Source organism: Mercenaria mercenaria, chromosome 2 (assembly GCF_021730395.1).
Source record: "Mercenaria mercenaria strain notata chromosome 2, MADL_Memer_1, whole genome shotgun sequence".
Classification (NCBI taxonomy): Eukaryota; Metazoa; Mollusca; class Bivalvia; order Venerida; family Veneridae; genus Mercenaria; species Mercenaria mercenaria.
Window position 1 is genome coordinate 17385115 of NC_069362.1, and position 23045 is coordinate 17408159.

A 23045-nucleotide genomic window follows, 5' to 3' on the forward strand; every position below is an offset into this window, starting at 1 on the left:
AACAACAACTAGGTATGGTAAAAACAGTTTCAGATATGCCGCTCCGGTTCTGTGAAACTAGCTTCCAGAAAATTTCAGGAAAATATTAGGCTTTAATCAATTTAAAAGCCTGATTTCACAATGGAATGGCCAAGACTGCAAGTGTTCAATGTGCACACATACGCCCAGCTTGTTCTGCAGGACTGGACGGCATCTCTCTTGACATCCTACTAGTTTACTACTATGCTTGTAGTTTTATTTTGGCCTTTTGCTTTATATTTTGATTTGCTTGATAAGTTTTTCTATGTTTAGTTGCTTTTGATGTATGCCTTGCTCTTCATGTTTAGCTACTTTTAGTCGTATACTTTGCTTTCCTTGTTTAGTTGACTTAGATGTATGCCTTGTTCTCCATGTTTAGCTGCTTAAGTTATATACCGAGCTTTCTTTGTTTAGTTGCTTTAGTTGCATATCTTAATTGCTTTCTATTATTTATTATGCAGTAAATTGCTGGCATTATATGCTTTGAATGTGCTATTGTCATTGCTACATCTTATTATTATACTAGATGTTATTGTCATGGACTTCTCCAAGGCGTTTGACAAGGTCGATCACATAAGACTAATTTATAAACTACAAAGCCTTGGTGTCAACCCACAAATTACCAATTGGGTCAAATCTTTCCTGTCCAACCGATCCCAGAAAGTCGCTGTTGATGGTCATTTTTCCAGTGAACTTCCTGTACTGTCTGGAGTTCCCCAGGGGTCTGTTCTTGGGCCATGTCTCTTCCTGGTATATATCAATGACTTACCAGACTCGGTCAAATGTAACGCAAGAATGTTTGCAGATGACACCATAATATACCTTACCATCAACTCCATTTCAGATAGTGTATCTCTGCAACAAGACCTCATTAACTTAGAAACCTGGGAGAAGACATGGTCCATGGAGTTCAACCCGGACAAGTGTGAAGTCCTTAGAATCTTTAGAAAGAAAAATCCCGTGGTCTACCCCTACAAACTTCACAACATAGAGTTAAAAACTTGTGAGGCAGCTAAATACCTAGGCATAACCATTTCCAAAGATCTAAACTGGTCCAAACATATTGACAATATCACTTCCAAAGCAACTTCCACTCTTCGCTTCATACAACGGAATGTGAAAACTGACAATAAAAAGGTCAAAATTGCTGCCTATAACACCTATGTCCGCCCTCAACTTGAATACTGTTCAAGCGTCTGGCATCCTTGGCAAAAAACCCTCACTAGCAAAGTCGAAAATGTCCAAAGGTCAGCTGCTAGGTACGTCATGTACGACTACAGTTACACCAGTAGTGTTACACAAATGCTGAAAACTTTAGAATGGAATACACTCCAATATAGAAGGTTACACAACTCATTAGTAATGTTTATAAAATAAGGACCCAGACAGTTGCAGTCGATCAATCTCATCTTATTCCAACTAGAAACCTAAATTACTTAATCCCCATGTCTCACACTCAGTACTTTTCTAACTCTTACTTCCCAAGGACCATCCGTCTCTGGATATGTTAAATCTAGCCCCAGTCTCGGTATCTTTAGAGAGAGGCTGGCGGTGGTCAGTATGTAATTCTATTGCCTCTTCCCCATTTTAACTGTAGCATACTGTCTTTTTTAGCTTTTATTATTTTAACATTGTAACATATCATTTCTTTAACAACTGTTTGTCTGACAGCACCGCCCAGTGATAGTCGGAAATCGACGGTTGGGAGAAAGATGTAGATGTAGATGTAGATGTAGATGTAGATGATTATGCTATGTTTTATGTGCTACTGTGAAGGAGCTGCTGCTCAGTTCACTTCAGATCTGATTTGAGGTGATATCCTCGTTTAGCTAGTTTTTATTCAGCTTTTTGCGTCTGTTTTGCCAATCAGTTTTTTTATTCCTGTTTATCTTAAGCGGTTCTTAGGCATTTGGTCAAGAGCAGCAGATCTTTCACAGGTTTAATTTTATTTTTGTACTGCTACATGTAATGTTCTATAACCTTGTCACTTATTTTACAGCTTTCTTACTATACGTTTTAACTGTTTATTCTCGGTTAAAAAGCGCTTGCCGCTTATGTTGTACTGTTTTTGATGTCTTGCCGACTTAAAATAAAATTTATCTTATCTCTCCACGTTTATCAATTTTTAAGATGGTCATATCCCCAGCTTTGTGAGTGACTTTTGAAGTTTCCTACAATGATGAACCTGGTTTCATCCGTTGCAACTTTGTCCAGGGATAGTTTCTATTGACTATAGAAAATGTAAGTAATATACATTTGAAATGGACCCGGTGTATGCTTCTGCCATTGAAAGACCAGCTTTTTAGTGTGTACCTAAATTTTACCTTGTGGAGCCGGATACTAATGTTTCACTCCGCTCAATAAACTTGTATTGGCGGCCATTTTGTTCCTTTGTGAAACGTTGTAATATTTTAAGTCAAATAATACCTAATACCTTAGTTGATGCTGTTTGATCAAAGCTAAAACAACGATCAAAATGTCAGCCCATGATCAGGTTAGGGCTATGCTGGATGAGTTGATGGGGACATCAAGGGATGGTATGTAAAATCGCAAACAAATGTTTTACAGGAAATGTTCGTGCTCCAAACTGTTCGTACCCGTACGTTCTCAAATAATGATAAATATGCCTACTTTGTTGTTATTCGGTGGGTATCAATAGTTAACCAGCATGGTTCATAAAATTCAATTTTAGGACCAGTATTTGGTCTGGGAAGGTTCACATGTACTTTGTGGTTGGAGGTAATAGCTGTCGTGTTGATACTAATGATAGCCTTACTTGTTCAGCTTGGATTGCTAATTTTATGATCTGACATTTCATAGTTGCCATTCTGCCATCCTTCTAAACTGTATCCGTATCTGCATTCTACTACTTCAATGCTCGTACTGCCAAGGGCTTTCGCATCGCAGGCAAGTGACGACATCACAATGGTTAAGGCTTCATCAGTAAAGTTAAATACAGATAAAAACCTTGAAGTGTTAGCGTGTATTTGCGGCAGTGACTGAGTCGTCTGAGTGTGGCCAACGAGTCTGGTGATAGGAAAAATGAATTCAAATAGTCCTAAACATAAGGGGTCTGATAGGTGATGGTTTAAATGTGGTGAATTAGAATGACTAACATTATCAAATTCAATAGTTACTTTAGAACTATCATATAGTATGGAAATTTAAGCTCTAGGCCAAAAATTACCTTAATATGATTCATACATTTTGTACTCCAGAATTTCTTTTTGTTGTAAATCACCAGAGCAAATTTATGCATTTTTTGGTAATTATGCCAGATTGATGTTTGGAAGATAAATTAAATTTCGCTTCTTTAAATATATAACTGAAACTAGTTCAGGCTCTGAGGAATTTGGTAGTGATTTGGATTTAAGGAAGGGGTTTTATGTAAAAGTTGAACACGTAAGCTTTGTCCATAGAATGATGCATAATGCTATTCACCATTGAAAGTAAGGGCTGGTCAGATGGATGTAGCTTTGCTGCACATTACACATTTGTTGTTGATATATTTTTTAGATCAAAAGTTTGTAAAGCTTAGTTATGCTTATGAATATATTATCGTTTGAAAACTTACAATCATATCAATGAATGCCGTTTTCTAGTTCTTAAGCTCTGTTGGTGTGGAAAGAAAAATCCGTAGATACAGCTGTTACAATAAACACTCATTCACAGGAATTGTTTCTCATAAACTGAAATTTATGCAAATTTTTCATTTCAGGGCAACAGTGATAACTTCAATGAATGTTAAGAAGTCAATCAATCATTTTTTGTGATGAGGTATGTCTGAACATTTTATGATATGTTTCATCCGTAATTGGTCTTTCAACGATACAGTCTGTGATTTTAAAGTTAACATGATATTTTTTCCATAACTTGCTCAATCGTTGTCATTATTTAACACCACGCACTGAATTTTTTAACAAATCTTTTAAAATCATAAAATGACATTTTTGACATTTTGCTGTCTGTATAACTTTCACAGATTGTAGAAAAAAGTCATTTATTGAAATCTTCAGCAAATGAATCAGTTCTACATGAATTTTCTTTCAATAAAGAACTCATGAATAATGACGTGAAAAAGACTAATGAGTATATATATAAAGTAAACTTTTGCAAACATTATCTATAAGCACATTTAAAGTGTTGGGGACGGACGTTACATTTTTGTACTAAAAACTACATGTTGAAAAAAGTAAGTAGAATTTTAGTCTTCTGTCTTCTTGAAATTTATAGTGTTGTAATTCATAGGTTTTAACATCATATCCATGCCCACCTTTTGTCCCTTAGTCATTACAAAAACGTTTTGAAATGCTACCATACTGTTTAAACACTTGATCCCCCTCCCCTAGTGCCCTACTGTATATTTCTTATCTTTTATATTTTCTCTTACATTTTCATCAACACAATAAAGGGTCATAAGATGCATCAAAATCATTCCTTAATTAAAACAAAATAATTAATTAGTGACCTATTGAGATGGCAACAACATGCCATAAAACACAGGTGGCCATAGAAGATCACAAAATCACACTTTCTCAACAGGGTGCCAATATACAAGGGACCATAAAACCCCTAAACTGGATCTTAATTGATCATTATGGAATCTTTACCTAAAACAACACTCTTTGATGTAAGTGTTATAATCCAGTGTATTGTATACAATTAAAACCCCTAGTAAGGATATATATTTTGCCTTTTTTGCCAAGGACTTCCCCCTTTTAAAAAAAGTATTATATTAAATTAAACCATGAAAAATAAAAGACTGGTACAATTATACAAACAAGTATACAAAAAAAAAACAATGTGTTGAAGTGTTATATTTTTTCAATCATAGACAGAACATTATTATGTTATCATTATTTCTTTTTGTACCATTAACACAGCACTGATAGAAAGCTGAACTGATACAGTAATGTTATGGTCATCTACATTTAATATGCTTGTATTCTACTGGAAGGTTGTTAGATATGGATTATTTTTATGGGAATGCGTGTACTGCATGTATGATCTTTGAAACAGAACAGTACTTGCATATATATGATAATATGCAGTAAAGAATTGATTGTAAAGCTGATTTTGACAAATACTGCTTAATACTAGCAGAATACTTTTTGAAAATTAGTAAAAATGAAATACTTCAATCTTGCTCGCTTTTTACCTGCTATTTGAATGAATGTCTGAAATGAATTTCCTTTATCATTTAGTAAAACCATTTATTATATTTATAGACATATTACCTATTGAAATGACACAAATGTTTCCTTAGTTAAGAAATTTGAATTTCAGAGTAATTTATGTTCCAAAGTAGTTATAAAAGCTGAACCAGTCATTTTATGTAATGTCCGTCCCCCGTTTCCGGCACTATTTATTTATGATATTTTCTGCTTAAATGTAATATAAATAAGAGTATTTATATTTCTACTTTGTTGTTTGTATTAATTATTTGCTTTAAAGGTGTTTTCCTGCTGTAAATGTTCCATTTTCCAAATTTTATATTAAAGTGAATTTTACAATTAACAGAAAATAATCGTAATTTCAAAGAATTTAGCTATTTTTTAAAAAAAAATGGAAAAGCAAGGAGTTAAGGCTTATATTTTCTTTATCTGTGACCTCAAACTATTAGAAAATACACATAAAAGAAGTGGTTTTGCATAAAACATTTACAGTAGGAATCTAATTTGAATGACAGTGTAATGTCCGTCCCCAACCCGACATGGCAACTTAAATCCACTTTTTTGAAAAAAATTCCCAGAAAGTTATCTATTTGGGTACTGATCCTTGTGCACAACATGTTGAAGAGTAGAAAAAAGGTATTTTTTAAGGGGAAGTAAAAACTTTATTTTTTGACTTAGATGCTAACCCAATTGGGCACTTTACTGTGCACCAGGCCTTAAAGGCTTCTATATGTATAAGTTAAAAACAGATAAAAACCCTTGAAGTGTTTAGGCGGTGTATTTCTGCAGGCAGTGACTGAAGTCGTCTGCAGATGTGGCCAGCACGAGGTCTGGTGGTAGGAAAAAAGACATTCCAAAATAGTCCTAGAACCAAAGGGGTCTGGCACATAGGTGGATTGTGTTTAAATGTGGGTGAATTTAGTTTAATGACTTAAATTATCAAAATTCCCATACTAGTCTACTTTAACTACTCCATACTAGTATGAGAATTTTGATTATTTTAGCTCTAGGACCCAAAAATACCTTAATATGATTCATTACATTTTGTACTCGCAGGAATTGTGTTTTTGCTTGCTAAAATCACCAGAGCAAATTTATGCAATTTTCTTGCAGTAATTATGGCAGTATTGATGGTTGCAAGATAACTTTAAATTTCAGCTTCTTTAAATAATATAACTTGAGAAACTAGGTCACGGCCCTCTGAGGGAATTAGGGGTAGGTGAATTTGTGGTATTTTAAGGGAAAGGGGATTTTTTATGGTTAAAAAGGAATTGCAGAACACAAGTAAGCTTTTTGTCATAGAATGATGCCATATGCCTATTTCACGCATGAAAGTAAGGGCCCTGGGTCAGGGCTGGATGTAGGCAGTGCTGCAACATTTACACATTTCTCGTCTGTTATATATTTTTTTAGATTCAAAAGTTTGTAAAGCTTTAGTTTTCGCTTATTGAAAATATTATGCAGGTTTGAAAACTTACTAATATATTCCAAGTTGAATGCCTGTTTGTCTAGTTTTATAGCCATCTGTCTGGTGGGCAAAAGAAAAATCGGTAGTACAGCTGTTACAAATTAAACTACTCTTCACAGGGAATTTGTTTCTACATAAATGAAATTATATGCATAATTTGTCATTTCAGGGCAAAAAGTGGATAACTTCAATGACATGTTAAGAAGCACAAATCCACTTTTTGCTGTGAGGTGATGATCTGACCTCTTTTACTGATATTGTTTCATGCAGTAATTGAGATACTTTAAACGACTACAGTCTGGTGTCCTTTTAAAGTTAACATGATATTTTTTCCCATAGACTTGCTCAAAGTTGTCATATATTTGTAACACCACCGCACAGTTTTTAACACCTTTTTGAAAATAAAATGAAGTTACTTTTGCTGTCTGTATAACTTTCACAGATTGAGAAACAAAGCTCTATTTTTTTTATTTCCTTATGTCAGTGTAATTTGGTGGAAAAAACAACATGAATTTTGCTGTTTAACGTACAAGGTACATTGGTATAAATATAAAAGTTTTTTTTTGAAATGCATGTAAGTCTATGGGGAAAAACTGTGAACTTCACTTCGGCATTACATGACTGTAGATATGTCTTCAACTTTTTAACAAATTAATGCATTGTTGTTTTTAAGGAGGCTTTACATATGCGAAGTCTAGACAGAAATATAGCAAAGCTGATGGTCGCTGAGCCGTGAGTTAAAATATGAATTCTTAGTTGCAGGAATATATCATCTAAATGCTCATTATTTGTTTCCTTTTTCACTTTCCTTTCTTACCAAAAGTCTAAAATTGATCATTCAAGTTAAAGGTATTCATACATTTGATTATTAAATGTTTAAATGCATTTGAAAATTATTTGTATTTATGAAATGAACCCTTATGTTAAAAAAAAGTTAAGAGTACTTATCTGGAAATAAATACAGAAAACCCTGAACTGTCTCAGTGGAAGTTGTCTTAGAGTTAAAAACCAGCTGTTTTAGAGACAGCAGGTTTTTCTTTTCAGGCCTCACTGATAAAAAGAAAATTGGATGAAAATCGCATTGTTTATGATAATTTGTCTCTTAGATATTTTACAGTTTTTGTTAGTGAAAAAAGTAAAGTAATAACATTAAAGAATCGCCATTTTGTTTTCTTTAAAATCAAGATTATATTTACTAGATGCTTTTTTGCGAAACTGTTCATATATGTGGAGCCATTTATTCTAGTTGTACAAATGCTAAAAGAAGAGTACCCAAACCCCAGAATATGTACGTATAATAATTAGGAAAAATTAGACGAAAATATACACATGAAATCATACGAGTGCTCTACATCCTGGTGTATCGCAGATTGGTACGTAAAATCATCCTAGAAAATCAATTTAGGTTCCTGTTGTGTTTAGATAGCAGAACAAATGATTGGACTAAAATATGGGTACGTACGTGTAATTTCAGAAATACTGGGTGCATTTCATACTTCGATTTTTTTTAAAAAGAAAAAATAAATAGACCTCGCCATGATTTACTAGAACATTATTAGAGTATGAAGTATTTAGTGTTATCAATTAATGAATAAAAAGAAGTACTGATAGAAGAAGATGGCAAAAAAGACGGCTTGCAGTTGGCGGCTTCGAGTACGTATATGATGAACACACTGTGTATCATAAATAATAATGAATTTTGTTTTATGTAGCCATCCACAGAGAAGAAGTTTCAGTACTAGCAGAACTGTATGTATTATAAATGCCTAGAATATTTAGTTTAGATTTGTTCCTAGCTTGTAACTATGAATTACCACTGCCGAAGGGAACCAACAGACTGTAAGTTATTTTGTGTGTGATCATATTTATATGAGCTTTGTTCTGAATATGTGTATTATGTATATTTCTAAAAAATAAAGTGAATGAATATTATTGTATGTGTTGTCTGAGTGCCATTTGAGCCTAAGAGGAAATCAGCCATATCTCATCTCTATTGATAAGGCCAGGGGAAAACCTTAAGGATCCCTGACTGACCCTCATATTGAGCCCCAAACCTTACGGTTATTTTTGCATCTTGAAAAAGTTTGATTAGCTGTGTTCACCTATTTATGAAATTTTTTTATGAAATACATTTACAAAAAAAATAAATGGAACAGAAAGAATTGCTTATCTACTTGACATATTTTTGGTCAAGTAACGGTACAGATGTGTTTTCTTTTCTAGCCTAATAATAATGCTAATACATTTGAATGAAAATTGTGTTGCTTATTAGTAATTGAACTTGAAAAACAACTTGGTGATCTGATCAGAATATCATGCAAGAACTGTAGTCAAGAACAGAATATTATGGCTAATTTTCTCTGTCAGCAAGTTGTTTGTCGGGAAAATTGTCTGAAATTGCATTTGAATTTAAACTTGGCTTTTTCTGTAAAAGGGAATGTTTCATTGAAGTATCATAGAAATTAGCAGTGTACATCTATGTATTTATCAATTGGTCGCCCTAGGTATTTTTTGTGTCATCAGTGTATGAATGCTTTTGTTATTGAATGTTTCCCTCAGTAGATAAAGATACTAAATTTCTAGTTACTTGCATGTGCAATTTCAGATAGTTTTTCCAATGTTATTTTGCAATGAACAGTATTCGCCAAGGAAAGATTTGTAACAATAAATGAGCCGCGCCATGACAAAACCAACATAGTGGGTTTGCGACCAGCATGGATCCAGACCAGCCTGCGCATCCGCGCAGTCTGGTCAGGATCCATGCTGTTCGCTATTAAAGCCTATTGGAATTGGAGAAACTGTTAGCGAACAGCATGGATCCTGACCAGACTGCGCGGATGCGCAGGCTGGTCTGGATCCATGCTGGTCGCAAAGCCACTATGTTGATTTTCTCATGGCACGGCTCAAATATTTTACTGACTTAAAATGGATAGAAATAGATGCATTTAAGATTATTTGCTAAGTGGGTCTGGTGATATCATTTTGAAATTTAGAATGTTGTTTTGTTCAGCTAATTGTATTACCACTTTTAAATGTGGGAATAAGATTATAAAATTTGTAAGTGAACCAGTGTTATTTTATATAACTTTTCTATAGGCAAAACAAAAACATTTTTAAGTGGTCATAATACTCATAAATTTTTTAACAAAGCTTCTGTACTAAATTATTTTACTGATTGAAAAATTTTACAAAGAAAGCCATATTGTTCATTGTAAACACAGTATTTTGGTACGGTTGCCGTCGAGAAAATATTCAATCACACTTGTACCTTATGTATCAAGCACTTTTCTACATGATTTGATTGACTACTTTTTGTAGGCGATACTTCACGATGTCAGATGAAATTCGATGATCCTAGAGTATGTAAAAGTTTCCTTCTTGGCTGCTGCCCACATGATATTCTCTCGAGTACGGTAGGTCATTTTTCTTACATTTTAGCCAGCTTTTGGTTCAAGGGATTATTACCCTTCCAGCCTAAACTTGGTACGTAGTGATATGATATGCACATAATCCATTTCATGATTAAATTGTTATAAGATTTTTAAATAATTTCTTTCTTTTGATACCTTGCTATATTGTTTGGAAATAAGAAATTTTGAATTACACAATTAGCATGTACATGATGCATTTTTGTCAACAATAAATGTGACCCTGTCATATACTGTAAAGAAAATTATTTTTTAATTCTAATGTTTAAACAATTTCTGAAGGATATAGCTATATTTGATAGAAAATATATAAACTTATTTTTAACTTGAGTACTTTGGGAGCTTTGTTAATGTTTAAGTGGTAAGGTATTTTGGTAATTAGATGTTGCACTTGATTAATGATGAGTGTTGTTACAGAGGATGGATCTTGGAGAGTGCCCCAAATATCATGATGTGGCTTTGAGGGCTGACTTCGAAACTGCATCCAAAAAAAAAGATTACTTCTATGATATTGATGTAAGTAAAATTTATGGTTTTTAGCTCGACTATTCAAAGAACAGTAGAGCTATTGGACTCGCCGGTGCGTCCACGTCCATGTTTGCGTCCGCGTCCCGATTTGGTTAAGTTTTTGTATGTAACCTAGTATCTCAATAACCACTTGTGGGAATGGATTGAAACTTCAAACACTTATTCACTGTGAGAAACTGACTTACATTGCACAGGTTCCATAACTCTATTTTGCTTTTCTACCAAATTTTGCCCCTTTTTCAACTTTAATAGCAGTTTTTGCTTAAATTCTTATAATTTATTTATTATTATGTAAGCTGGTATCTCAATACCCACTAATGGGAATGGATTGAAACTTCACACACTTGTCCACTGTCATGAGCTGATAAGCACTGTGCAGGTTCCATAACCCTGTTTTCCATTTTTACAGAAGTATGCCCCTTTTTCAACTTTTGTATTCATTCAATTGACAAGGCTGTTGAATAGTCGAGCGTTGCTGCCCTCTGACAGCTCTTGTTTTGTTAGAAGGAAATTGTGATGCAAATGATAATTTTATTTCATTTAATAGTCCTGAGCCAGAAATTTAATTAAGAATTGTTATATGTATCTTTTATCAGTACCTGCTAAGCAAACATTTTCAGTAAAATACTGGGCACTGGCAACAGTGATTTCGTTTTTCTGTGGTTTTTGTCTTTTGGAAAAAAATCTGAATACAGACAGTTGGAAATAAGCGGAATTTTATTTCATGCAAAACTGTTAAATGCATGGAACATGATCTATTACTAGTACTACTGTCCAGTAGCTTTTACCTGTTAATGAATATTGTAAATGGTTTGTATGTATTGAAAATCATCACTGGACTATAATAATGTTTATGTAAGAATGTGCTGGTAAGCATTTTGACTTTATCATTTAAATACCAGGCTATGGAGCACCTGCAGACATTCATTGGTGAGTGTGATAGGAAGACAGAGATGTATAAGCGACGTCTGAAGGAAACACAGGAAGAACTCTCTGAGGAGGCAAACAGTAAGGTATGTAGTAAGATTCCTTAACCGTTACCCTGTTGAGTGTGTGATCCTTAAACTAGGCTTTTGTTTTTCTGTGACATCTTTATAGGAAACTGTATGTTTGTATTTGTTCTCCACTGCCTTTCCCTGTGAAGAATTGGACAGTCATTGCTTGAGTCTACAGAAAGGTCATTGCATTTACATGACTCAAATAATTTGAAAGAAAGGAGTTAAAACCATTGTCAAAGAATCAACCTTATTTTATAACCTTATAATTTTACATAGTAAAAGTCAAGTCACTTGCAATTTCGTAGATCCAGAACTGGCATAGAAGCCTGCAGCCTGTATCTAATATATGCTTGGGGGAAGGCATTCACATCCATTATTAAGGTAGCGAAAAACCAGGACATACACGGTAAAGATCTTGTATTCTAGAACATGCATCATAACATTTACTTTAAAGGCATATGCTAGAATTCAATGTATATGAGATTGGTGAAAATTTTCCCAATAGTAGAATTTCTTCAAACTTTGGATATTGAAGGACAACCATCTAAAAAACAAAAATATGCAATGAAATATATAGGTAAGTATTGAAAAAGAGTTATCTGTCCTTGAAAATGGCATTTTGTCTTACGGACAGCTCTTGTTTATCACTTCAGGCAGAATCAATTCATGGACTAGGAGAGGAAATTGGGACCAAGCTTGCTCGTGCCGAGGCTAGTGGTGCGGAGGGTAAAGTTGAGGAATCCATGCAGCTACTAAATGAAGTTGAGGAACTCAAGAAGAGAAAATCACTTGCTGAAGTAAAACCTTATTTTGAGATTTTAGACATATTTATGATAGAAAACATGTTAAAAGTATCCATGTTACTCAGTTTTTAAGATTTTTACCTCGGTAACTATACCTTCTGTGCTAGTTTAGAGTAATATTCTTAAAGTAAATGTTAAGGTTTATGTACCAAAAAATAAAGTTTAGAAAAATAAATAGTTTCTGTTGTCTAACTTTTGTGGAGGTATTGATAGATTTTTTACCAAAATTTGGTCAAAAAATCTTTTCATGTAAGTTGTATATTTGATTATTTGTCTGCATTTCATCTGTAAAGTAAGAAGTAACAGCTGTTAAAATTGAGCTTTCAGACATGTTGTACATGACTGTGTCTTTTCCTTGCAGCAAGAATACAAGAATTCTATGCCAGCATCCAGTTATCAACAACAGAAACTGCGAGTATGTGAGATCTGTTCAGCATACCTTGGTATCCATGACAATGACAGAAGATTGGCTGATCACTTCGGGGGTAAACTACATCTTGGCTTCATCACAATCAGAGATAAACTTGCAGATCTGAAAGTAAGTATTAAGAGAAAATGGTGATCTTAGGGAACTTGAACTGTCATTCATCTTGTTGTTAAAAGAACAAGATTATTAGTGTAGAACTTACAGTTTCAGTTCTAGGCATTGTTGATAATTATGTCTCCCACCACACAGTGGTGTGGGAGACATATTGATTTACTCCTGTCTGTGTGTCTGTCTGTCACAAATCTTGTCCGCATTCTTAAGTCGAACATTTCTCACCCGATCTTCACCAAACTTGAACAAAATATGTTTGACCATAAGACCGCGGCAAAGTTCGATAACTTGCCAAATTGGCCCAGGCACTTGGGAATTATGGCCCTTGAATTACCGAAAATCGACCTTTTTACTCTTGTCCATGCCCTAAGTTGAACATTTCTCGTCCGATCTTCACCTAACTTGAACAAAATGAGTTTGGCCATGAGTCCTCGACCAAGTTCGATAACCCTTTAAAACAACTTCTTATGATTTAACCTAATTTATTCTCAGATTTATTCAAGTACTTCCTCTTGGTTCTGTAAGGGCTGCCAGAGCTTTAAACAGAAAAAGCTTAAGAGCTTGTTCTCATGAACTGCCTAAAGGATCATTACAAAATTTGACCTGTAGCATCCTTGCTTGAACCTCTCTCATATTTTTTTCAAATAATTCCACTTGTGCCCTTATAGAGCAGCCAGGGTTTAAAAAACAAAAACTAAAAAATCATTTAGATGACTTCACCGGAACTAAACCTAACCTGTAGCATCCTATGACGCATCTCTGTCACTTTAGTACAAAATGTTCCACCTGGCTTACTAGAGCTAAAAAATGTCTTCTTCTCCTGAACCGCCTGATTGATCTGCCTTTAGCATACTTGTGGTGGATTTTTAGCAGTTTGTTTTAATGGTTCTTAATAACCCTTTTAGAGTTAGGTCTTTTTAGTGCTAAAAATACAAAAAAAAACTGAAATAGCTTCTTCTCGTGAACTGCTTGAACGATCTTGGTTGAACATTGTCCTTGGACCTTTTTCAGTTTCATTCAAATGATTCACCTTGACTGCAGCTCTAAAATAGAAAAATCTTCATCAACTTCTTCTGATAAACCGCTTAATGGATCTTCAATAAACTTTATTTTTAGCACCCACAGTATGACCTCTGTCAAGTAGTGTAACAGGGGCTGTCCCAGTAAAATGAAAAATAGGAAAACCTTTAAATAAATTAATAGATGTTCACCACTTTCAGTCAGAAGCAAGGTCAAAAGGTTAGGGTTAACCAAATGGGACCGTTTCATCTAGCATCAATACCCCTTACTAGAATGACTTGATACTAATGCAGATGTAACCTGTGACCATTCCTCATCTTCAAACATCACCTGACCTCAGTTTGACCTTGATCTTGACTTTGTTTTGGACTTAGGTTGTTTTGTATGGGCCATCTCTTGGTAAACCAAATGGGACCGTTTCGTCTAGCATCAATTCCCCTTACTAGAATGACTTGATACTAATGCAGATGTAACCTGTGACCATTCCTCATCTTCAAACATCACCTGACCTCAGTTTGACCTTGACCTTGTTTTGGACTTAGGTTGCTTTGTATCGACAAGGATGCCACCGGGGGCATCAAGCGTTTATTGAAAGCAGCTTCTTGTTATTTCGATGTAAATGAGATGTGAAACCAAAATTTGTAGTCCTGTTTGGCGCCATATAACCTATACTGTGTTGGTGCGCCGTAAAACCCAAATCAAAAATCAAATCACAAATATAAGTCCACCACAATCAATGATGATTTGTTTGTTGAGCGAACTGAAAAGCCGTTTATTTTTCCAGGCCACACATGCTGACCGTATACGACAACGAGGTGAGGAGAGAGAGAAACAGAGACAGAGGCGTGAAGAGGAGAGAAAGAAGGATGACGATGATAGGAGGAGGACAAGGAGTAGGAGCAGGAGCAGGAGAAGGTCACGGAGCAGGAGTAGATCCAGGAGGAGGAGGTCCAGATCTAGATCAAGGTAAGTAGATTTAAAGTAATGAAAGTTTTGGAGATGTATCTTATCAGTGCTGAGAGTAGGTCACGGAGTAGGATTAGTTCAAGGAAAAAGAGGTCCAGATCTAGGTCAAGTTAAGTAGATTTAAAGTAGTGAAAGTTTTGGAGATATTTCTTTATCGGTTGCTGTGAGTAGGAGGTCACGGAGCAGGAGTAATTCAAGGAAGAGGATGTCCAGAAGTAAATTTGAAGTTTTGGAGATATATTGTATCACTTGCTGTGAGTAGGTCATGCAGCAGGAATAGCTCCAGGAAGACTAGGTCCAGATCTAGGTCAAAGTAAATATTTTAAAGTAGTGAAAGGTTTAGAGATGTATCAGTTGCTGTGAGGTGAAGGTCATGGAGCAAGACTGGATCCAGGAGTGCAGATCTAAGTCAAGGTAAGTAGGTGTAAACTAGTGAAAGTTCTGGTGGTGTATTGTATCAGTTGCTGCAAGTAGGTAATGTGCAGAGGTAGGAGAAGGTCAATATCTAGGTCAAGGTAAGGAGATTTAAAGTAATGAAATGTTTTGGAGATAAATTTTGTCAGTTCAAGAGTTCTCATCAAAGGTTTAAAATACTTGGAGGGAATGCTGCTGTAAAGCTTTTGAAGATGTAACATTACATCCTGATGACAATTTAAGCCAACACTTGCTGAGATAAATCTCAAAGCTTTGTGACAATTTGAGGGGAAATGTTTTAATCAGATAGGACTGGGAAGAAATATATACTTTCAAGGGTGGGGGCATGGGGCTGAATTCCAGATCAAAGTTGGCTAAGGAAAAAAAAATTGTTATGTTATGATTTGGTTAGGTAACTGACTTTCAGTCTTGTGTACTAAAAAAAAACTTTATTTTATTTACAGATCTTTCAAGTATTTGTGTCTGTGCATTCTGATTAACTGTATTGTGGGTTTCTCTTACAGGAGGTCAAGATCTAGGTCAAGACATTCAAGGAAGAAGTCAAGGAGGAGGTCGAGGTCCAGAGACAGGAAATCAAGGTCGAGGTCAAGAAAGCGCTCTAGGTATGACTCTTTTTTCTTTGCCATCTTTAATAACAGATTCCCTTTAGTCAAAAATTCTAGATGTTTCTGAGGTGAAGTGCCAATGTTTGACTGCATTGGCATTACTAGTTTTGTAGGATGATTATTTAGATCTGAATGCCAAATATTTGATAAGGTCTGCAAATGAGTTGATAACTCAGTATATAAAGTTGATACTACCCCTGAAAATATTGATAAATATCAGTTTTAAAATCCACATTTTCATCACATTACAGACGATCACGGTCCAGATCTAGGTCTCGGCGCCATAGAAGCAGTTCTAGGAGCAGATCTCGACACAGGAAATCGCGAAGGAAGTCTCGTTCTAGGTCAAGGTCAAAGTCAGCAAAACGAAGTAGTGAGAGCGTTGAGAAGAATGGCTCTAAGTCGTCTCCAGAACATCCAGCTATTGAAGACTATTAGTATACATTAAATCATTGACAATACTTAATGCAAGTTTCTGCTGTCTTAATTCCAGAATTCATGATTGATAATTTATTGTATACAATTATTTCTCGCATCATATGTCATAATGCTTCATTAAATCCTTCATAGATATAAATTAGCAGATTTTCTGCCTTAGATTCATTAGAATGATAAGATCTACAAAGATACAGGATTTAGTAGATATTTAGAAACCCCAAAAAATAGACATAAAATATATTTTTTCTTTCTCCAAGGTGTATAAATGTTGCAGTGTTGTCATTCAATCATTTTATCAAATCATGATACTGTGTTTTTTGTAAATATGTATTTTGAAAATCATACTTTCATTATTAGGGTCTTAATTTATAAATAGAAATAATCAATTTTGCTTTGTACTCATTGTAAATTCCCAAGTTCTTTGTCTATGCAGGAGATGCTTATATTCAAATAGATAAAAGAAACTTTTTTGGCAAGTAAATGTACCAGATTTGATGGCTAATGAACTTGTAGCAGATTATGCAACAAAAATATTAATTTTTTGGTATCTCATTATACAAGTACTTGTTTTCAGAAAAAGCGAAAAAAATTCTCATGTGTTAATGTTTTTGCAAAATTTTAGACACCAGTAGATTCCTGGGCCTGTGGTTATCAGTGTTAAAAGCCTGAAACAAATGATTAAATACTAAATTTTCCTTTTGCTTTTACATTGTTTCATTAGCAGCGAGTAAGGAAAGTTTGCATGAAAATTCATTTTGTAGCTACAGTCAGCTATGCAAAATTTTATTAGAATAGATTTACTACAAACAAAGTTTAATATTATGTCTTGAATATTTGCTTATGTCTAAAAGATCAGATTTTAAACATTGATGATAATGGCCTAGTATTTACATAGAAAACTCGGAGTTTCATGCATTTGAAAAAAAAATGATGGTTAGACACAGTTACATAAGGAATGATGAGTTACTTAAACAAATTATGTAAAGGGGTTAAGGGGAGACTAATCAGTTTTTGAAGAAGCCAGGGTAATAGTTGCTGCTGGAGGAGAATTAACACATTATCAAGGCAGCCACATTTGCGTGTTTTCTGATAAACAGTGGTTTTGGAACCGGATTTGTGTAACTTACGTTTATTTCAGTAAAACTTTGGTAGCAAGCTACTTAAATATTCCACCTGCCATGGGTATTTGACTGTCGGCAGCAAATGACAAAAGATGCCAAGATTTAGTTTTAAGGAAGTTTCACACATGTTGCTTCAGTTCTACCCAGTTGATTTGTCTGGGTTAAAACAGTTGCATAAAAAGGAGGAGTGTAATCCCCTCTAACGTTATATTGTTCTGATGTGTTGTTAAATGTCTATATTTTCTGAGGTGTTCAGTTGATACTCTTTAAGCAAATTATTAATTAACTTTTAGCCTGCTGGCGGCGAGTGATTCTGCCTTTGCAATCAGTGATCAATTCATGGCCTGCAAATGTTCCCTATCATTCAGTAAATTTTCAGTGAACACCCCTTTGATAAACAGGTGGTACTGCCCAAATTGAAAGATGGGCATGTCCATTTTAGAAATTTAACAGGGTGAAGGTTATCAAACAGTTGATGCTAGCTTAGTGTGCACATGTGTATTATTTTAACAATTTAATACCGTTTGAAGAAAAACATGTACATATGTATCATGATTAAATGTTTAACTGTTAATAAATCACATGTTCTGATCGTTGAAGGCTACTTCAGGTTTCTAATTAAATTGGTATACTTTTTTGCACTGAGAGAAAACATGATCTATTTTTTCATAAAGCTAATATCGTTTGTAAATGTTTGAATGAATGGAAGTTGTCTAGCTGCACTTGAGATAAGTAAACTAGATTTTTGATCTAGGCGTCTTCCTCCATATGATATCAGCACCAGTGTTAGTCATTAATGGTTGGTAATTAATAGACACATCCAAATTTAAAAGCCATTTAAATATCTCACTTGTAGAATAATTTCTCTATGATCTGTTAATGAATATCTTGCAAAATTTATAAGATTTTCACAATTTCCAAGAAACCAATTCAGTTTTTGGTGTTTAATACTTTGTATAGAAACATTTTCATTTTTGTACCAGTTTTTTGTAGTAATATAGGTACTTTTTTCAAAGCAGTCGATTTCTTTTTCAGTATTTTAAAGTTAATAAATTGTCACAGTAGTTAAGAACCAATTTTCTCAAGATATGATATTTTTAGGTTATAATTTTTGGCACAAGTTGATTTCGTATTGAAATGGAAGTTTTCAGTCTTTATTTTGTAGCTATGAAAATATGGAAAGCTTGTTATGTATTATTACATTGTATGATCTTATTAAAACTGGTATTATGTAAAAATTTCTGTAAATTATTGTTTTATTCAGAGTTTTCAAAACCTGAAATAATTGTAAACCAGTGGAAATAAACATTTGTTTTAGAAAACATCGGTTCTTGTCATATGTACCTCAGAGCATAGTTGTTGTCTGATGGCTGAAATAAACTCCAGGTCAGCATGGTCAAGTGACACAGGCCCCATGTTCACAAGACAGTTCTGGTCTTAGCCAAGTTTGAAAGTAAATTGTATTAAATTTCAGTTTAGACTGGCCATCAGTACTGTCACAGTTACTTAAAAAAAGTCATTTAATGATTTTAAAATTTAATATTATATCAGCAATTTTGATATAAATGACAGGTTTGGGTATCAAACTCAGCAGAGACTGAAAATGTTTTGTGAACTTGCATGGCATTCCTTGTTTGATATTTATCCTTTTTTAGCCCACCATCTTAGCCCACCATCATCAGATGGTGGGCTATTCAAATCACTCTGCGTCCGTCGTCCTTCTGTCCATTCACAATTTCTCGTTATCACATCTCCTCAGAAACTACTGGGGGGATTTTGACCAAACTTTGTCAGAATGATGTATTGGTACCCTAGTTGTGTCCCCCTGAAAATCAGACTGGTTCAGCAATTTTTTAGTGAGTTATGGCCCTTTGTTATGCCCCCCTTCGAAAAAGGAGGGGTATATTGTTTTGCAGATGTCGGTCGGTTGGAATGTAGACCAATCCGTTTCTGGATGATAACTCAAGAACGCTTGGGATTAGGAACATGAAAGTTGATAGGGAGGTTGGTCATCACCAGCAGATGGCCCCTATTGATTTTGAGGTCTGTATGTCAAAGGTCAAGGTCACAGTGACCCTGAATAGTAAAACGGTTTCCGGATGATAACTCAAGAACACTTGGGCCTAGGATCATGAAAGTTGATAGGGAGGTTGGTAATGACCAGCAGATGACCCTATTGATTTTGAGGTCAGTATGTTAAAGGTCAAGGTCACAGTGACCCTGAACAGTAAAACAGTTTCCGGATGATAACTCAAGACCACTTGGGCCTAGGATCATGAAATTTGATAGGGAGGTTGGTAATGACCAGCAGATGACCCCTATCGATTTTGAGGTCAGTATGTTAAAGGTCAAGGTCACAGTGACCCTGAACAGTAAAACAGTTTCCGGATGATAACTCAAGAATGCTTAGGCCTAGGGTCATGAAAATTGATAGGGAACCTCATGACCAGCAGATGACCCCTATTGATTTTGAGGTCAGTATGTCAAAGGTCAAGGTCACAGTGATCAGGAACAGTAAAATGGTTTCCAGGCAATAACTCAAGAACACTTGGGCCTAGTGTCAGGAAAATTGATAGTTAGGTTGGCCATGACCAGCAGATGACCCCTATTGATTTTGAGGTCATTATGTCAAAGGTCAAGGTCACATTGGCCAGGAACAGTGAAATGGTTTCTGATCTTCTTGTCCAAAACCATAGGGCCTAGGGCTTTGATATTTGGTATGTAGCAAAATTTAGTGGTCGTCTACCAAGATTGTTCGGATTATTTACCTGGGGTCAAATATGGCCCCACCCCTAGGGTCACATGGTTTATATAGACTTATATAGGAAAAAACTTTGAAAAACCTCTTGTCCAAAACCACAGGGCCTAGGGCTTTGATATTTTGTATATGACATCATCTAGTGGTCCTCTACTAAGATTGTTCAAATTACTTCCCTAGGGTCAAATATGGCTCCGCCCTGGGGGTCACATGGTTTACATAGACTTATATAGGGAAAAACTTTGAAAATCTTCTTGTCCAAACTACAAAGACTATGGCTTTGGTAATTTGTAATGTAGCATCATTTAGTGGTTCTCTACCAAGTTTGTTCCAGTTATCCCTCTCGGATCAAATATGGCCCCACCCCAGAGGTCATATGGTTCATATAGACTTATACAGGAATTTGGACCACATGTATAGTTTTGAGTGGCAAGATGAACCTTCACATGAGTTGACATTGATTTTGACCTAGTGATCTACTTTCACATTTCTCAAGCTACAGCTTTCAAATTTGGACCACATGCATAGTTTTGTGTACCGAAACAAACTTTGACCTTGACATTGACCTAGTGGCCTACCGGTACTTTCACCTTTTTGAAGGTACAGGCTTCAGATTTGGACCACATGCATAGTTCTGTGTTCCGAAATATAATTTGACCTTGATTTTGACCTAGTGACCTACTTTCACATTTCTCAAGCTACAGCCTTCAAATTTGGACCACTTGCAAAATTTTGTGTACCGAAATGAACTTTGACCCTAAGATTGACCTAGTGACCTACTTTCACATTTCTGTAGCTACAGGCTTCAAATTTAGACCACATGCATAGGATTGTGTTCCGAAACAAACTTTAACCTTGGCATTGACCTAGTGACCTACTTTCACATTTTTGAAGGTACAGGCTTCAAATTTGGACCACATGCATAGATTTGTGTTCTGAAGTGAAATTTGACCTTGATTTTGACCTAGTGACCTACTTTCACATTTCTCAAGCTACAGCCTTCAAATTTGGACCACTTGCATAGTTTTGTGTACCGAAATAAACTTTGACCTTAAGATTGACCTAGTGACCTATTTTCATATTTCTCAAACTACAGCCTTCAAACTTGATGCACATGCGTAGTTTTGTGTACAAAGAACTTTGTCCTTGAAACTGATCTAGTGACCTACTTCCACATTTCTCAAGCTACAGCTTTCAAATTTGGACCATATGCATGGTCCACATGCACAGTGTTGTGTACTGAAATGAAATTTGACCTTGAGCTAGTCAGTAAGTCTTGAAATTTGGAACACTCAAAAATGGCACAGTGGTGGGTGCCAAGATCACTCTGTGATCTCTTGTCTTAGACAAGGTATTCAGTTTCTATTTGCCTCTCACAGCTGTTAATTCCAAACCCTACTTTGGATGTTGCGTTCTTTCATGTGAGAAGTTATTTAGCTAATTAGTGTACATTCAGAAGCTCAGTCCTCGTGTTCAGGACATTTGCCGGCGTTTGGAGAAAATGGGTCTTCCCTAAAAAAGGTAGATTTTCAATACTTTTGGACCAGTTTTTCTTTAATTGTTAATTTAATAACTTGTGTAACACATGTTACTGTAAGCAGAGCTGAAGAAGATAAATGCAAATTTTCACATTCTGATCTGCACCATTAAATGTTAATAAGGACTGGATACTTGTCATTTGCAGAGAATTGATCAACAGCTCAGGATTCTTTTTAGCTCAATTATACGAAGTATAAGGAGAGCTATCCTACTCGACCCGGCGTCGGCGTCTTTCCGTGTCCCCACCTTGGTTAAAAGTTGTTTTACACTTTATCTTTTTTAGCTCACCTGTCACATAGTGACAAGGTGAGCTTTTGTGATCACCCTTCGTCCGTCGTCAGTCCGTCCGTGCGTCCGTCAACAATTTTTTGTCTGCACGATAGTGGTTTCATTTATGATTTTATTTTAACCAAACTTGCACACAACTTGTATCACCATAAGATCTCGGTTCCTTTCTTGAACTGGCCAAATCCCGTTATGGGTTCCAGAGTTATGGCCCCTGAAAGGGCCAAAATCAGCTATTTTGACCTTGTCAGCGCAATAGCAGCTTTATTTATGATTTGATTTTTACCAAACTGGCACACAACTTGTATCACCATAAGATCTTGCTTCCTTTCTTGAACTGGCCAGATCCTGTTATGGGTTCCAGAGTTATGGCCCCTGAAAGGGCCAGAATTAACTATTTTGACCTTGTCTGCACAATAGCAGCTTCATTTATGATTTGATTTTAACCAAACTTGCACACAACTTGTATCACTATAAGATCTTGGTTCTTTTCTTGAACTGGCCAGATTCCTTTATGGGTTCCAGAGTTATGGCCCCTGAAAGGGGCCAGAATTAGTATTTTGACCTTGTCTGCACAATAGCAGCTTCATTTATGATTTGAATTTAATCAGACTTGCACAAAACTTGTATTGCCATAAGATCTCAGTTCCTTTTTTGAACCGGCCAGATCCCAAAATGGGTTCCAGAGTTATGGCCCCTGAAAGGGCCAAAATTAGCTATTTTGACCTGGTTTGCATAATAGAAGCTTCATTTATGATTTGATTTTAACCAAACTTGCACACAACTTGTATCACCACAAGATCTTGCTTCCTTTCTTGAACTGGCGAGATTCCTTCATGGGTTTCAGAGTTATGGCCCCTTAAAGGTCCAAAATTGGCTATTTTGGCTTTTGCAGCCATATAGAGACTTCATTTTTGGTTTTT

At 35.4% G+C, this 23045-nt stretch overlaps 1 protein-coding gene across 2 annotated transcripts; it reads left to right on the forward strand.

The window, feature by feature from the left end:
* Positions 1-2380: 2380 nt before the first annotated feature.
* LOC123563390 (putative RNA-binding protein Luc7-like 1) lies at positions 2381-18862 on the forward strand. 2 transcript variants are annotated; one of them, XM_053531152.1, is made up of 10 exons: positions 2400-2555; positions 7334-7392; positions 9979-10073; positions 10506-10604; positions 11519-11629; positions 12268-12411; positions 12779-12955; positions 14760-14941; positions 15880-15978; positions 16233-18862. In XM_053531152.1, exons 3-10 carry the CDS (start codon positions 9999-10001, stop codon positions 16417-16419), a joined length of 1074 nt encoding a protein of 357 aa, XP_053387127.1. In that variant the 5' UTR covers positions 2400-2555; positions 7334-7392; positions 9979-9998; the 3' UTR covers positions 16420-18862. The 2 variants fall into 2 exon arrangements, with proteins under 2 accessions (XP_045212081.1, XP_053387127.1); XM_045356146.2 differs by lacking the exon at positions 7334-7392 and having other exon boundaries at positions 2381-2555.
* Positions 18863-23045: the final 4183 nt, after the last annotated feature.

What these genes read in the sequence shown, in the direction of transcription:
- LOC123563390 (XM_045356146.2), top strand. Translation starts at nt 2,495, where the DNA reads ATGTCAGCCCATGATCAGGTTAGGGCTATGCTGGATGAGTTGATGGGG. An exon ending in GATGGGGACATCAAGGGATG is followed by an intron (nt 2,556 to 9,978) that starts GTATGTAAAATC and finishes TACTTTTTGTAG; the next exon opens with GCGATACTTCACGATGTCAG. An exon ending in AGGTCCAGATCTAGATCAAG is followed by an intron (nt 14,942 to 15,879) that starts GTAAGTAGATTT and finishes TTTCTCTTACAG; the next exon opens with GAGGTCAAGATCTAGGTCAA.